The sequence below is a fragment of the Rhinolophus sinicus genome, chromosome 15 (genome assembly GCF_057876585.1).
Source record: "Rhinolophus sinicus isolate RSI-liver-muscle chromosome 15, RSI-T2T, whole genome shotgun sequence".
In the NCBI taxonomy this organism is placed as follows: domain Eukaryota; kingdom Metazoa; phylum Chordata; class Mammalia; order Chiroptera; family Rhinolophidae; genus Rhinolophus; species Rhinolophus sinicus.
The window spans coordinates 25,414,336-25,431,049 of NC_142515.1; the positions used below are offsets into that span (position 1 = coordinate 25,414,336).

Consider the following 16,714-nt stretch of genomic DNA (forward strand, 5'->3'; position numbering starts at 1 on the left):
TATATCATAAATATATACCACACTTTCTTTATCCATTTGTGTTTCTATAAGACACTTAGGTTGCCTCCACATCTTGGCTATTGTAAACACTGCTGTAATTAATAGATTACAGACTTAAATGTAAGCCCTGAAACTATAAAACTCTTAGAAGAAAACATAGGCAGTAAATTCTTTGACATCGCTCTTAGCAATATATTTTTGGATATGTCTCCTCGGGTAAGGGAAACAAAAGAAAAAATAAACCTATGGGACTATATCAAATTATTTTTTTTTTTCACAGTGAAGGAAACCATTAACAAAATGAAAAGACAACCTACTGAATGGGAAAAGATATTTGTCAATGATAACCGGATAAAGGGTTAATATCCAAAATAGATAACAAATCCTTACAACTTAACACCACAAAACAAACAATCCGAATGCAAAAATAGGCAGAAGACCTAAACAGACATTTCCCCAAAGAAGACATACAGATGGCCAAACAGACATGTGAAAAGATGCTCAATGTCACTAATCATCAGAGAAATGCAAATTGAAACCACAATGAGATATCACCTCACACCTGTCAAAATGGCCATCATCAATAAATCAACCAACAAGTATTGGCAAGGATGTGGCGAAAAGGGAACCCTCATGCACTGTTGGTGGGATTGCAGACTGGTGCAGCCACTTTGGAAAACAGCTTGAAGGTTCCTTCAAAAATTAAAAAACAGAACTACCATATGACTCAGCAGTTCTACTTCTGGGTATTTATCCAAAGAAATCCAAAACACTACGTGGGAAAGATACAGGCACCCCTATGTTCACTGCAGCGTTGCTGTTCCACCACTCCTTTGACGGTGTTTCTTGTTAGTACCCACCCTTATCTGCCTTCCTCTCCAGCTCCCTCTGGGTAACACAGTAGCTTCATACTTTCTTGCACCCTTTAATTGGGAGTCATCATAATGAAAAGAGGGGCTCAGGCTTTTGCTTCCACCTCTTCAGAGAAGCATTGTCAATTACACATCACATGTCTATACATGTCATATAGTTATATAAATTACAGGCAATATTTACATAACTTGTACATATGAACTGTTACGTATAGATAAAATATTTATATAGGTCCCTATAGAAAGGATAATGAACATGATCCTGGCACAGACTGTTTTTCAAATGTTCTCCAACAAGCTGATGGATGCATTGCTCCATATTGACCTTCCTTTTATCTGTCTTGATAAAAGAGCATTGTAGAATCCTGGGGGCTTAGAAGCCACTCTACAGAGCCCTTCACAGGAACTCAGAGGTGGAAGGAACCCTAGAAGTCAGTGAACCCAAACTCATACCACGCCCAGAAATCCCTTTTCTAGCAACCATTAGTCAAGGAATCTGCAGATCCCCACAGAGGAAGAGCCTGGCCTACTGATAGGCAGGCGCTCAAGACGTTAGGCAGTTATTTCTGCATTTGAACTGAAATTTGTCCCTTTACATTTCCTCACCTTGCATCCTCTTGGACAACAATGGAAACAACCGGCTCTTTTGAACACAACAAGCTTTTCAAACATTCGAATCTGCCCTCCCATCTTTCCTTAGCCCTCTCTTCTCCAGCCTAAATAGTGCAAACTCCCTCAGTCATTCATTCCACTCCCCCTTTCCTGCTGTCTCCACCCCAGTCATTTCCCTCTGACCACAGCCTGGTCTATTAACATGCTCCTCAGAATGTAGAGCCCGCCTGGACTGCCTTCTCCTGGATGTGATCTGACGAGCCATGACCACATAATGAATTTAGATTCGTCCTGTAATCTACAACTTGCATTGGCTTTTCAGTTGTAGCTTTGGCAACTAAAACCTCTTCATATCCTCTTCACGGGGACTGATGCTGTGCCATGGCTCCCCTCACCTGCTCTTACAAAATCGATTCTTTGAACCTAAAAGTGGAACTCTACTTTTATTCCTTGAAGGCTTTGGCATAGCATCTCCATTCCTCTACCAGCAGGGCTGCATGTGAAGGGTGAGGGAGACTCAATCACTCCAGCGCTTGGAGAAGTTTGAGTTTGTACTCTGAACCTGTGTCATGTATTTCTCTTTCACCAGCATCTATCACAGTGCTGCATAGGCAGCAGGCACTAACCAATAGCTGAACTGCAGCCAACCTGCTGCTGTGTCACCCCCCAATTGTAAGCTTGAACGCGATGCATGTGAAAGTTCTTTGCACATTGTCAGGTACTATGCAAATACCAGTTATTGTTATTGCTATTATTATGGCTACTAAAAGCTTAGGGAAGGCAAGCACCATAGGTTGTTTTTCTCTGTCTCCATAGTTACTGGAATGATTGTCTTGTATGCTGCAGGAGCTCCATAAAAGTTGTTGGCTGAACTGAACTGAAGGAGCTTGCCCAGCATCTTAGACACAGACTTAGAAGAACGTCCAAACATGGTAGACCTGACGAGGGTGTGACAGGAGATGAGAGCATAGCATAAAAAGGAAAAGGAAGGTGAGAAGTTGGGGCTATGCTGAAACTAAAGGCATCATTTCCCACGGTTTCGACACCAGATCAGCTATCACTGCATAACCAGCCACTCCATGGCTAAATGGCTTAAAAGCAACAGGCATTCATTTATCACGAGACTATTGGTCAGCTGGGCTGATCTAAACCAGGCTTGGCTGACCTTGACTGGGCGTGATCTTGTGTCTGCGATAAGCTGGTGGGTCAGCTGGAGGCCCATCACACATGTCTGGAGGCTGGTCGGAGGCTGGGGTGATGGGGTGACTGGGCCATGTCTTTCATCATCCAGCAAGTCAGTTTATGCTTATTCACTTGGTAGCTCCACAGAGTTCCAAGAGAAAACACAGAAGTTCCCAAGATGTCTTGAGGCCTTGGCTTGGGACTGGCATGATGTCACTTCCACTGCATTCCATTGGCCAAGCCAAGTCACAAGGCCAGCCCAGATTTAGGGGACTGGGAAGGAAAAACCTCCACCTCTTCAAATGAGGACCTGAAAAGTCACATTGCAAAAGGTGCAGATATATGAAGAACTGGGGACATTTTTATAATTGGCTTACCCCTTCCTTCCTTCTTTGCATGCATCCTCCCATTCACCCAGCCATCCTTCCACCCAATACACACTGATTGGATATGTACCAGAGGACAAGACCACACTAGGTGTCGGAGACATTGCTGGAGAATATACATGTTGGTGACATGAGCCCTCGACTTTGGAAGGCGGTTCCAACCCCAAGCAAAGCACCACTGGGGCAGATTAGGAGGAGGGCTGCTGGTGGCCACAGAGCTGCTTCCATGGCACCAGCAGTTTCTGGCTTGATGTGGCCATAGCACGATGGTCCTTGTGCGGGTCACCCGTCCATGCTCGTTTGCTTTTGTGACCAGGCTGAATCCTGATTCCCAGCCAGCGCTGCTGCTGCTGCTGCTGCTGCTGCTGCTGCTGCTGCTGCTGCTGCTGCTGCTGCTGCCGCCGCCAGAATCCTGAACAACTGACGCATTCCGCCAGTCACTGCACAGCCACCCCGCATGTCTGTCTGGCCCTCGCAAGGACACAAACAGCCTGAGGGGCTTCTGCAGGGCTTGAGAGGCCTGGCAGCTTTCATAGCTGCAGACCTCTCCCAGGGTGACTTGGGACAAGAATGTCCCCCCAGGCCTGGTGCAGCCCAGGGCAGAGAGCCCCCTGCAGAGCTCTTGGCAGGACACTGTGATAGCTCAGTTTTATGAGCTCTTAAATCTTAACATCTGCTAAAATGAGGGAGCCCGGCAGCAAGATTAAGCATTGCTGGGCCCTTTAAATCATCAGCAGCAGCCACCCTGGGGGCTGGATTTGTTTTAGGCCCTGGCATGATTTCTGTGCCAAAGATCCAGGGAAACGAGAGTGGTTAAGAGCTGGGGTTCTTTGCCAAGTTCTGCCACTTACCAGCTGTGTGACCTTGAGCCAGTGACAGAATTTCTCTGTGCCTCAGTTTCCGCTTCTGTAAATGGGGTTGTAAACACTTGAAAAAGAAAGCCTCAGGAAGCTCAAGGAAGTTCAAGGGGTTCAGGTTCCAGGGTCCAATGACTGGGAGCCCTTGGTGGCTCCCAGCTCCAAGAAGAGCCCCTCCACTCACACTGCACCCCACAATGCCTTGGAACTGCAGGAGGCCCTGGACTGCGGTTCTGCAGGAGGCCTCAACTCTTAATCAGCCAGAGCGAGAAAGAGGTGCCCTGACGAGCCCTCAGGTGACCCAGAGCCCAGGATACTCAATAATCACTCTGAGTTACCCCACGGCCCACCGTAGAGGCGCCACGGCTGTGCTCATGCCCCTAACTCGCTGGCTATGACTCCAGGCAAGCCACTTGAGCTCTCTGAGCTTCTCAGAAGCATCATAATGCTCCCAAGCCATTTGGAGGGACACAGAGCACATCGGATATGAAAAGCCGTCAGCAGTTGACAATATCTGTGCCATTCACCCCGTCGTTCAACATCTGCTAAACACCGTGAACCAAACACTCGCCCTGGAGAGAGAAAGATGAGCGCGCCTCCATCCTGCAGGGGCTCACAGCTGAGAGGAGAGCAGGCCGTCCTCCAGCTCCTCACAGGGATGGGGTCTGGCGGCCTGAGGAAGGAGCAGGTGAGCCTGAGCGTCCAGGAGGCTTCACGGAGGAGGCAAGAGCAGTGAACGCATGATGACTGGAAGGGATGGGCCGGCCACGAGGCCGCGAGAGCAGCGCTCCAGGGGAGGGAGCCGCTGGGGAAGGAAAGCAGGATAAGGTGATGATGTGGCAGCGATGGCAACTGCAGCTGACTGGCCAGCCGGGCCCGGGGCCATGACCGGCTGTGAGGAGGTCCGGATGGGGAGATGATAAGGTGAGCTCACGGAGGCGCTTGGGGCCACGCTGAGGGGCTGGCTTCTAACCTGAAGGTCATGGGGTGTCGGGGAGCAGCAGCAACATGGGCGCACAGGGAAAGGAGCAGGGCTGACAGCTCCTGAGGCCCCAGTGAAGCAGAAGCAGAGCTGGCCCCAGAACCATGCTCCCCACCCCACTGCTGTACCCGCTCTCTGAGAGCCTGCATGAACTGCCACCTCCCCCACTTTCCTGGGACCCCACAATGGCCCCCAGCACACCTTCTCCATCTACACCTGCAGCGCCTCCACTCCTGCCCTGCCGGGGCTCCCTCACCGAATTTACCACCCCACCCCCGCCCCTGCCCCCCACCCAGGACCTGGCCTGGAACCTGCCAGTAAACCCTCCCCAGGAGACACACTTTGAAATCCTCTTCATTAGACTCCTGATGTGGGAAATTAAAACTACGAGCCTGAAACTTTTCAGGGCAGCAAATAATATTTACGGTAATACCGTTTTAGAAGATCAAATATTTATAATAGGGTAGACTCCACCATGCTCCTGCTGGCTGAGCTTCTGGGGCTGCAGCAGCTGGGTGATGAATGGGCCCACTCATTAAAATGCTTTCAAAACCATTTGTGCTCCTGGTAGCTCCCCTCCAAGGGGCAAGGTATGGCCCAGGGTGAGAAATGCTCCTTGGGGCTCGGTCAGCCAGGGTTACATCTCTACCTGTGACTGCAGTGATGTCCACTCCTGCCCCTACTCCCCCGGTCTGGGGGTGAGGTCCCCCCCGTTCGAGTGCTGGGTTTCCATCAGCCCTTCCCGTCATCACACCTGATGCTGTGATTACCACTTTTCTTCCTGGATTTATTTATCCACCAAAGAGTTCATTTCTCAAAAGGCAGACAGTGTCTGTCCTGGGCATGGCTGTTTCCCCAGGGCCTAGTACAGGACCTGACACGTGGTAGAGGCTGAATACATTATTACTGAATGAACAACATGCCCCTAAACTCATAGTTTTCTTTAAAAGCCAGTTGTGAATCCATCGAAGACAAATTTTACTAAATCTTTTTCTTTTCTCTAGCTGTTTTGTGTACATGCTTTAAAATAATATGATCCACTTCACAAAAGAATTTTGCTGGTTTGTTTGATTGATTGATTGATTTGAAGTCCCCTTTTACAGGTCTAAAATGTGTCCCTTGCTTGCTTGTGATATTATTATTAATATAATTTTATTATTGTTTGTATAATTATTCTTTTTTTTTTTTTTTAAAAGATTTTATTGGGGAAGGGGAACAGGACTTTATTGGGGAATGGTGTGTACTTCCAGGACTTTTTTCTAAGTCAAGTTGTTGTCCTTTCAATCTTAGTTGTGGAGGGCGCAGCTCAGCTCCAGGTCCAGTTGCCGTTGCTAGTTGCAGGGGGCGCAGCCCACCATCCCTTACAGGAATCAAGGAATCAAACTGGAAACCTTGTGGTTGAGAGCCCACTGGCCCATGTGGGAATTGAACAGGCAGCCTTCGGAGTTAGGAGCACGGAGCTTTAACAGCCTGAGCCACCGGGCCGGCCCCTATAATCATTCTTTTGATGTCTTTGGCTTCTCATCCCAAATCATACCCCCTTGGCCTTCTGGAAACTTCTCTGAACTGTCTCTGATTTGGGGGTGTCCAGCGACCAAGATGCATGCCATACTCCACTGTGGCTGGTCCATTGCTGAGTGCAGAGGCAGAACAATGTTTTCTGGCAGGAGGCCAATCAATGACGAGGCTTCTTAGCCTCTGCAGAATGTCTTCCTGTAAATAATGCAGAGTTTTCAGGGCCTCTAGGCCCCTTTTCTGGGTTTGGTTTGATCGCTCAGCAGGATGTAATTCAGGTCAGGGGGACAATGGCACTGACCTCAGGATATTCCCTTCTCCCAAGGATGCTTCCTGAGTCAACTGATTGAGAGGTGGGGTGCATGGCCTCTGGAGCCAGAGCCAACATCTGTGATGCGGCTTTTGCACATGCAGCGCGCAGACAAAACAAAGTGTGGCCTAGACGTCACGAGGCTAAGTTTGGCTCGGGCAGTAATGAGGCTGCCTTTCTGCTTTCACTCTGAGGCCAAAAGAGCTTGTCAAGAGTGTTTCCTATCAATCCTATTAGATTTGAAATCTAATCAAACACTTTTTGAAAAATTTAGAGAAGTTAACATTTATCAGTTTGCCTGTGCCCGGATACAGTTTCCACCTCCCAGATTGCTGATGGATTAGTGACAAATGGTTTCTTTCAAACATCCTGCTTACCTATTGTGCAATGATTTTACCCTGTATTATAGATCAGTGGTTCTCAAACTTGTCCATGTGGCTGAGCACCTGGAAGTTATGGGGCTTTTTGCGGAATACCATGAAATACTGATATATTTAATATCATTATATGAGCCAGCAACAATTTTACTAGCAGAAAATATGACTATATTAATGTGTGCAATATAATATTACAACCACTAACATACATGTCCTAGGAGAAGAAAATAAAATAGCTTCCAAGTTGAGACTGGCTGTGCGCATGATTTCGCTTTCGTATTTGTGTGCTGCTTGTTCGTTCCTTCTGTTCTCCCTGGAGGCACCCAGCAATCAGGAGCAGCAGATACCAAAGCTTTGAGAAGAAAACAAGGACTGGGGTGAGAAGATGGAGCAGGTTTGAGCAGGAATCCAGCCCAGCCCATGACAGTGAGAAAGCCCCTTCCAGCTGCCCAGACATGGGCTCTGCTACTAGAGATGCCCCAGGACTCAGGGGGCCCCAGCACTGTCCTGAAGCCCTGGAGTGGCTGAGACCTCGGGTTGAAGCACTAAATTCCAGTGTGAGTTGGCTACTGCAGGGCTAATGTCCCTGCCACCTCACGTTCTCATGCATCCTTCAGTCACCTGGGCAAATCTCTTCCTTGTGACCATGATAAGCCAGGTGGACATAACTGGAAGGATGGAGAAGCAGGAATCAAAGGAAAATCACCACCTGACCATCCATGTCGCCCAGGAGAGGTCCCCATCCAGGATCTCTGAGCTTGCGCGGCCTGAGAAAGCGGAGAGAGGCTTTTGATCTCTATTCCCTTCTTTCCCACAGCAGCCACCACCCTCCTGGGCCCCTGCCTCTGAAGGTCCTCTCTGCTTGAGAGTCACAGTTTTCATGGATTCCTGTCTTCAATCAATGTCCTCACCATTTCGTTCTATACCCACCACGTCCATTTCCTGGGGCTGCCATGACTCATTACCACACACCTGGGGTCTTCAAACAACAGCAATTTTTTCTCTCACAGTTCTGGAGGCCACAAGTCCAAAATTAATTATCTCTGGATCAAAATCAAGGTGTGAGCAGAGCTGCATTCCCTCCAAAGGCTCCAGGGCAGAAGCCTCTTCCAGTTTCTCCCGGTTGCAAGCATTCCTTGGCCTGTGGTTGCATGACTCCAATCTCTACTTCTGTCTTCACATGGCCCTCTTGTCGTCTATCTCTTATAAGGATTTAGGACCTGCCCAGGTAACCCAGGAATGATTTCACCTCAAGAGCCTTAACTTGATCACATTGACAAAGACCAGTTTCCTAATAAGATCCCATTCGTAGGTTCTGGGGATGAAGATGGGGAAATATCTTTGAGGGGAGGGGGCACCATTCAAGACGCAACAACCAAGACAAGATCACTGTGGTGGGAAGTCTCATGGGCAGGCGTGATGCTATTCACCCATATGTATCCCTCCTCAGTCTGCTCCTTTGTCCCACTGTTGCCCACAATCTCTTATTGTAGCTTCCAAATCCTGCCTGGACCCTATCGCAGCCACCCCAGAATAAACAGCCCTCCCAGCAGCAGCCCTCATTGCTGCATTTTGCTTCAGTCCTATCTCATCTGAACACCAGCATACCTGACCTCCTAGAAGGAAGTAGATTTTCCATATCTGAGTAGACTACGATCTGTTCCAAAATAATAAAAAAATTATTTTTTTTAAAATAAATGTTGGAGATGTTGTGGAGAAAACAGAACCCTCATGTACTGCTGGTGGGAATGTAAGTTGGTACAGCCACTATGGAAAACAGTATGGAGGTTCCTCAAAAAATTTAGAATTACCGTATGAATTTGCAACCCCTCTTCTGGGTATTCACCCAAAAATTCTGAAAACATTTATCTGTAAAGATATATGTACCCTTGTGTTCACTGCAGAATTATTTTCGGTGGCCACGACATGGAAACAACCTAAGTGTCCTCCAATAGATGATTGGATAAAGAAGAGGTGGTACATATATACAATGGAATATTACTCGACTGTAAGAAAAAATGAAATACTGCCATTTGTGACATGGATGGATCTTGAGATTATCATGCTAAGCAAAATAAGTCAGACGGAAAAAGCCAAGAACCATATAACTTCATTTATATGTGGGACATAAAACTGAAAGTGACAAATGAACAAGATAAACAAACAAAAACTCATAGACACAGACAAACGCATAGACATATAGTGGTTACTAGAGGGAAAGGGGGTGGGGGGAGGTAGAAAAGGGTAAAGGGAGCCAAATATATGGTGACAGAAGGAGACTTGACTTTGTGTGGTGAATACACAATACATGGATGATGTATTATAGAAATATACACTTGAAACCTATATAATTGTATTAACCAATGTCACCCCAATAAATTTAATTAAAATAATAATAATAATAATAATAATAATTACATTTTTAAAAGCTAGCTCCTGGAGATGCTCTTTTGGGTACAAACTTAACAATAAAGAAAAGACAGAATTATTTATTTTCTACAATCAGGATTGGAGACTAACATTATCACAGGTCTGATTAAAGCTGAGAATTTCTAGGGGACAAGTCTTGTCCCCCCTGCCCCTGGGGAAATATTGTCCTTAAGATCGTGAATATAATAAAGCAGATAACTTGAGAACAGAGTTCCACCTCTGGGTGAACCTTCCAGGTGCAGCAAAACAGAAAGATGAAGCCCCTGCCAGTCTAGACGGCTGCCCAGACCCCAACCCCAGAGAAATCCCATTAGGCTGGGGAGTGAAGGTCCCCAACGTCACCCCACTAATCCCTTTCTGCCTTATCACTTCTGAAACACTTCTCATCTGCCAGGGAATTATGATTTCATGTGCTGTCTGTCATCAGGCAGTTAAACTTCTTGCTCTTGTATATTCATTTTGGCCATTTGGATTTTCCATCTCATTGTCTCTTGTCTGCAGGGTAGAATTGTAAAGAAGCCTCCACAACTCTTTCCGATCCCTATCCTTTCAGAAGATGAAACTGAGCAGGGATAAAATGGTGAGATGCCCGGTCCTGGAGTCGCCACGCCGCACGGGCTCAGCATGGAGGGAAGGTTGCAGCCAGATCCACCTCCGAGCAAAGCCCCGAAGATGGCCTCAGGGGTTCTGACATCACTACTTGGTGTAACACTGCGTCACTTCCTGGCGCAAGTCATTAGGAAATTACCTGTTTCTTTAATGTCTGTGTCTCACCAGACTGAACTCCCAAGGACAGAGATGATAATAATAGCACTACTAGCCACCATTTATTCAGCTCTGCCTATGTGTCACGCACTGTCTAAGTATGTAATGTACATAACCTCATCTAATCCTCATTCCAGCTCAGTGAGCTGGGTGCTCCAAAGTCTTCGCTTTGCAGATAAGGATGCTCATGCACAGAGAAGTTAAATGATGGGCCCAGGGATGGAGCTGGAATTTGAATTCAGCCCGACAGGCTCCAAAGCCTCTGTTCTGAACCCCAGCACCAACTACAGTGCCTGTCACGTGGTAGGTGTTTAATAACACAGTGAAAGGAACCAGGGGGCAAATGAACGCCTTCTCCCTGCTTCTCCCCCTTTGCCCAGGCTCAGCCTGTGCGAGCCTCCTCCCTCACTCCCTCAGCTCTTCCCAGCACAGCAACTCTGCAGCCTGGCTCTTCCAGCCACACCTCAGATCTGTGCCCTGATTGCTGCTGTGAGGACCTGGGCCTGCTGCCTTCAGTGTAGCTACAAGGTACTAGTGAGGGCATGTGATTCTGGGGCAGAAAATGTTCAGCGGACAAGAGGAAAGAGAAACCTAAATTCTCTGCTGAGACTTGTGGGGTGGCCATCATGGGAGGAAGGCAGATGATTTGGTTTACCCCATCAACACATTTCTCCCTAAAAATAGGTTACCCACTATTGTTACCACCTGCCCTTAGGTCTTGGCTGCTGAGGAAAAAGGCATAAAGTAGATGTGAGAGGGGCCTGGCCCCCGCCCCCCGGGACCCCCACTGAGAAGGACAGCATGCTGGGTCTTTAACGGAATCAGAGCCTCCGAGAGCTGAGGGCCCTAAGGGTGACAGGCTGTGGAGGGAGAAGGTGGGCTTTGGAGCCAGGCAGGCCTGGCTCCCCCTCCTATCTGAGCAGCCTTGGATAGGTCCCTAAATGCTCGCAGACTGTATGTGCTCACCTATAAACACAGGACAGTAAGACCTACCTTCATCGTGATGATGAATAAAACGTAAACATGTGAAGACCCGGTTGGTTCTCTCCAGGCCTGGCCGAGGAACTGGCCTATGTCTTTCTCCTTTGGCCCTTCGACTGGGTCTGAAAAGCCAGATTATATAGAAGCTGGTTAAACGCACAGGCCCGAGAGGCAGGTGGGGATCTCAGCTCTGCAGCTTACTAGCTGCCTGCCTCCAGGCAGTTTCTCCAGCTATGAAATGAGGTGCTCAGCTGTCCCTCCCTCGTAGTAGCTGTAAGGATGAAGTGAGGCAGACGGCTTGATAAATGTTCCTGCTCCTAGTAGTCTCTCAGCAGCAGTGCCTTTATTCTGACTCCCACCTCATCACCAGGAGACAGGGAAGTACTATCACCTACAGTGGCCACAGTGAGAAGGCTCCTCCCTCCTCCTTCACCACTCCTAGCTCTGGAGGCACCAGACCCCAGGAAAGAATGTGGAACCCTCAGAACCCTGTGCACTCCCACAGAATGTTCAGGTCCCCCGTCTCCCCCGTAGGAGAGCACGTCTGCCCTAGCAAAGATTCAGGAAGTGAAGTCTGGGACTCTGCAGAGGCAGGCCTGGGTGGGAATCCCAGTTCCATTGCATGTAACGTTAAGCTAGTTTCTAACCTCTCAGGGTCTCAGTATCCTCATCTGTGAAATGGGGAGAGTCATAGTATCCTATCTCATAGGGTTGTTGTGAGGCTTACATGATGCATGTGACTCATTTAGAACAGACCCTGGTAAATAGTGAGCACTCCATAAAGTTGAGCTATAACCCTTTCCATTTGTATAGTGCTTTACAGTTTACAAATCATGTTCATTCATATTCTCTCCTGTTGACAATCCAATCATAATGGCAGACCCCAGGGGGGCCTTCAAATTCATCAAGCACTAGACATTCCAGGGTAGGAATTATCCCTGTTTGACAGAAGAATCCAAGGCTCAGAAAGATCGCATGACAGGCCCCAGCCAGGGCTGGGCCTGTACGACATTGGAGAACATTCTCTTAATCACGGTGCCAGCCTATTTCCCAACCAAGGAAAAATGTCACCACACCCATGGAGGCATTTAATTTTGTTACAGCTCTGGGGATCTAAGTCACTTCTCTGCACAGACTCTGCTGGATAAACAGCTCTGCTACGTGTCACCTCGTGAAGAGGCCAGTGGCATAAGGCCAAGGCTTGGATGTCAACGTGTTGGAAACAGTTGCCCACTCATTTTCATCCTGCAAACAAATGCCTGGCGTCTGGCCAGCAGCAGGATGACCTCAGTACAGATGAAAGCAGAGCCCCGTCCACCAAAGCCCCCAAGCTACAGGGAAATGACCCCTCCTCTGTTGTTTTCCAGAATGTTCTCCCTATTAAATTGCAGGCTGCATCAGTCCCCAGTTGGCAACTGTGCTCTTGCTTACGTTGTGAAAACTGTGATTATACTCATGTTCCCCAAACACTTATGTGCTGACCCAAGGGGCTCCTTTAGCAAAAAGGCTCATGGGCCTGAGTAATCCCCCAATTTCAAAAGACACCCTTTTAAGAATGCAGCCAAAGCTAAACCCAAGTATTTGTAGGTACACCTTCTATCCAAGAGAGCAAGGAGTGAGAAATACTGATAGCCCTAAACAGAGAAACTTCTAGTTTATTCTAAAAGAAGAGAATGTGTTCATTAGTCTCCCAGTCCCACCAAGGAGCTGCTCCGGGCCACTGTGCCCCAAAACGTGCTCGTGGTATATTCTCAGGATGTTAATAGCCCACCAGGGGCAAGAGGGGAGGAGGGCATTGGGGAGAGGAAGGAGCTCCATGGTCAAATAAGTTTGGGAAACTCTGGACTAAACAATGTTAAACCAGCATCCTTCCTCCTCCAGCCTTTGGGAATATTGACATGGATGAGATAGAAGAGAAGGGTCCAGAACACAATGCTTCCCTAACATGTCTCAGGACTGTCACCAAAGGGCTCTCCACTCTCCAGCCCTGAAGCATGAAGCCATGCAGTGTGGTGAGGCCAGAAGTGTTCCCGTCCCCATCCAGACAACTCCATAAAGGCAGGGACCTGCCTCCTTCATCTCTGCTGCCCCCGAAGCACCGGGCACAACACCTGGCCTGTAGAAGGCAGTAATAAAAGTTTGTTGAGTTTAACAGAATTCTAAGTCCCTTTAATTCTCAAGCTGTTTGTCAGCAACTTTCCACGGTCTCTGTCCTTGGAATTCTCCAAACAGATTTTGATGCTCCCAAGTGTCCCTGATTACTTGGAACAGTCTCTATTTCTGTCTCAATTAAATGCAGTTTAAATCTCTGCCCAGGATGCTACTGGCTTCTGAGAACTGCCCCCTGGGACTCCAGGCCCTTAGGGGCAAGAGAAAAGCAACCAGCCACAGGAGTTCAAGACCCAGCTCCTCCCTTCCCTGGTGGTAGCTTTGGGCCATCACCTTTCTTTAAAACATGACTCCTTTCTTTGAAACATGAGCTTCATTACGTCCTAGGTTCCTAGGCTCACGTTGGAGATTTAACGAATGAATGGAAGTGATATATCCGGCACACAGTAGGCCCTTCCTCCACATTAATTCCTTTCCTTGTCACACTTCCCAAAGCCTGCCTAAGTTATCAAGACAAGCTCAGCCTAAAAGGCTGGAAAGGACCCTTGCGGAGGAGAGAAAGGCAAACCTTTAGCTGATGGTTATCACAGACGCCAAGGAAGAGCTCACAAACAGTGAAGTTACACATCTCTCCAGTCCCGGAGTGAATTCCCGGCTGGGCTAGCCCCGCTTCCAGAAGCCCTCAACTTGAGGGAAGGCATTTACACTTAGTCAAAACCACAGGATGCCTAGTACTTAGCCTGAGGTTTTAGCAAATAATTTATAGCCCCCATCACTAAACTCGGCTTCCCGTTCAGAGCATTCACGCGTATGCTGGGCCGTCTGCAGAGAGGGGTGCACACACCCGGCCCAGGCCCCCCACTTGGCCACTTAGCAGCTGTGTGGTTTGGGACACCCTAATGTCTGTGAGACTTGGTTTCCTCACCTATAAAATGGGAATCATGATGCAGACTCCTGAGAATGTTATTATAAAGATTTAATGAGCTGGAGCAAAACGAAAAGGACTTTGTAAATTGCACAGCGTGAGCGTCCTGCCGTTCAAAGGGAAGCTGTTCTCATGCCATTTGTTAGCAGCAGCTCAGGGACGTGCCCAGGGCACATGATGTGTCACACGGCCTGCCCGGTGGGAGAGACTCATCCCTCTGCATCCTGCCACAAAGGCAGCCCTGGAAGAGGGAGGCGGGAGGGGCAGGCGCTTGGTCTCTGCTGTTACTGACTCTGCCACTATCCCTGTGAGCCAGCAGGGTACTGACTGCAGGGCGCCAGGGAGGTTGGCTTTGGTGGTGTTGTGGCTACACCTACACCCCATCTCTATGGTTTTTGCCTACAGCTTAGGACTCAGGTCACCTCGTGTATGGCCCAGTTTGCCTGGTTTATACCTATTGTCCCCGTGTATTTATAAATAAAGCTACCTTTTACTCTCAAAGGTTCAGAGGATAGTTCACATGGTCCCCCGACTTAGGACATTTAAGAAAATAGAACGTCCTCCCAAGCTCACTCGCCATAGGTAAAGGAGCGAATGTCAGCAAGAGAGACACTCATTAAACAAGGAACTATCTAAGTACTGGCACTCGGATGTGATGAAGGGCTATGGGACCTTCAGCCTTGCCTGTCACCTGTCTGTGCCCGTTAAGTCACCTGCAAATGAGGGTGGTGGCCAGATCGCCAATGCCCCGTGATGTTCTGATTCACTATGTCCCCGCCTGTGGCCATGACCACAGAGAGGGGGCCAGGGCTGTCCCTCCCTCTGAGCAGAGCTGAGGGGCGCATCTCACTGCCAGGTGCGCCTGCGTGAAGTGAAGGGCAGGATGCTCAGGTGAGGTGAAGGGCACAGACCCTCTGAGTGTGTGGCGGATTCAAACGTCCTTGGGGGACTTGGTGGGCCTTTGCCAGGACTCAGCAGGTGGAGGCTGGGGAGCAGGCAGGTATGCGGAATAAAGGTCCTTTCTCTAGTCCCTACACCCCACCTTGGCCGCCCTTCAAGAGGAAGCTCACCTGCGCCCTCCTCCCTGGAGATTTTGCTGAATTGCAGCCCAGCAGCCCTATAACCCGGGTATGTTCCCTTCCTTCCTTCCTTCCTTGAATAAAGTGACCTTTATTGAGCACATACTACACGCCGAACATGTCACCAAGACTACACATCATCCTGTCCCCACACAGCCCAGTGAGTTACCAAATAGTATCTCCACTTTACAATGAGAGCGACTAAGACTCTGAGACCACACTGGGGAGAGGGAAAGAGGCCAAGGAAGAAAAGTGATCAGTTTCCACAAGGGGTGGGGCTGGGTGTCAATTACTACTTGTAAATGAAAAGAAATAAAAGTGAGATGGGAAGTTACCGTGATAGGGAAAGAGGAAAGACGAGAGATGGAACCATTTAAGCTTTCCAACAGCTGACTGTATGTGTTCTGACTGCAGTGGCCCTCATCCTGCGTGGCTGAGTTGTGTATCCTCACGTATCGTGGAGAAAACAGCAGATCAGAAAAGTGAAGTGATTTGCCCAAAGTCACACAGCTCAGGTGGTAAAGCGGGAATTCACATCAGAGTTCCCTGATTTCACGCCCAGAGCACTTTCATCTACAGCAGCTGCCTTGTTTATGGAGCAGGCACCAGCCCCAGGAGCCTTTGCAGCTATCTCCAGTCAAAATGCGGCTTGAAGACTTTTATGGAGGTAGTCTCTGGAGTGGGACATTCTGAGATGGTGGCAGTGGGGACCACGGGAAAAGTTTGGGAGGAGGAAGACATCCACCCTACTCCACTGGCCTATGGGGGTGGTCAGTATGGCCTATTTCATCATGGGGCTCAATAGGAAACCCCTCCCAGGACACCACTCTCTGAGCCACGCCCCTCCCTAGCCTGGAGGGAAGAGGAGGGGGTCTGGGCCCTGCCCCACCAACAAAGGCTTACTTGGAAAGCCTCTGGTATTCCCAGTTGTGCTGAGAAATTCTGAACCGTGAACTTCTCTCCCATCCACCCTCGGCCAGTCCCACTGCCCCCAGGGAGCACCCTTCCCTTTCACATTCATCCACAAGTGCTAAGTGAGTACCACAGTGTGGGAGGCACCTGGCGGGGCTTCGGGATGACCAGGACCCAGCCCTGATGCTCAGGAGCCCCGTTCTAATGGAAGGGACGAGGCAAATGCACCCTCCAGAGGAGGGCGATGCCAGACAGCAGAAGCAAAATGCCCGGGAAATCATTTTAAAAGAAGAAAAGTGTACATGCACAAAAATCATTCTTTGAAATGACATATTTGGTTGCGTACATATTTGTTGCTCTACCTCTGTGGTTTTTAAGTGTTTAAAAGCAAAAGCTTTTTTTCCAAATAAAATCTTTCCC

General features: G+C 48.6%; 1 protein-coding gene across 7 annotated transcripts in view; it reads right to left on the reverse strand.

Annotated features, from left to right (window-relative positions):
* The window catches only part of R3HCC1L (R3H domain and coiled-coil containing 1 like), a 187,469-nt gene that overhangs the window by 37,061 nt on the left and 133,694 nt on the right, over positions 1 to 16,714 (reverse strand). For 6 of the 7 annotated variants that reach the window (XM_088791907.1, XM_088791905.1, XM_088791904.1 and 3 more), the window contains 2 exons: positions 11,282 to 11,391; positions 7,293 to 7,445 (listed from right to left, as the gene is read on the reverse strand). In XM_088791907.1, the coding sequence (XP_088648033.1) occupies positions 7,308 to 7,445; positions 11,282 to 11,391 (248 nt within the window). In that variant the 3' untranslated portion in view covers positions 7,293 to 7,307. Of the gene's footprint in view, positions 1 to 7,292; positions 7,446 to 11,281; positions 11,392 to 16,714 lie in introns of those variants that run through there. The other variant, XM_074339234.2, reaches the window with a different exon arrangement.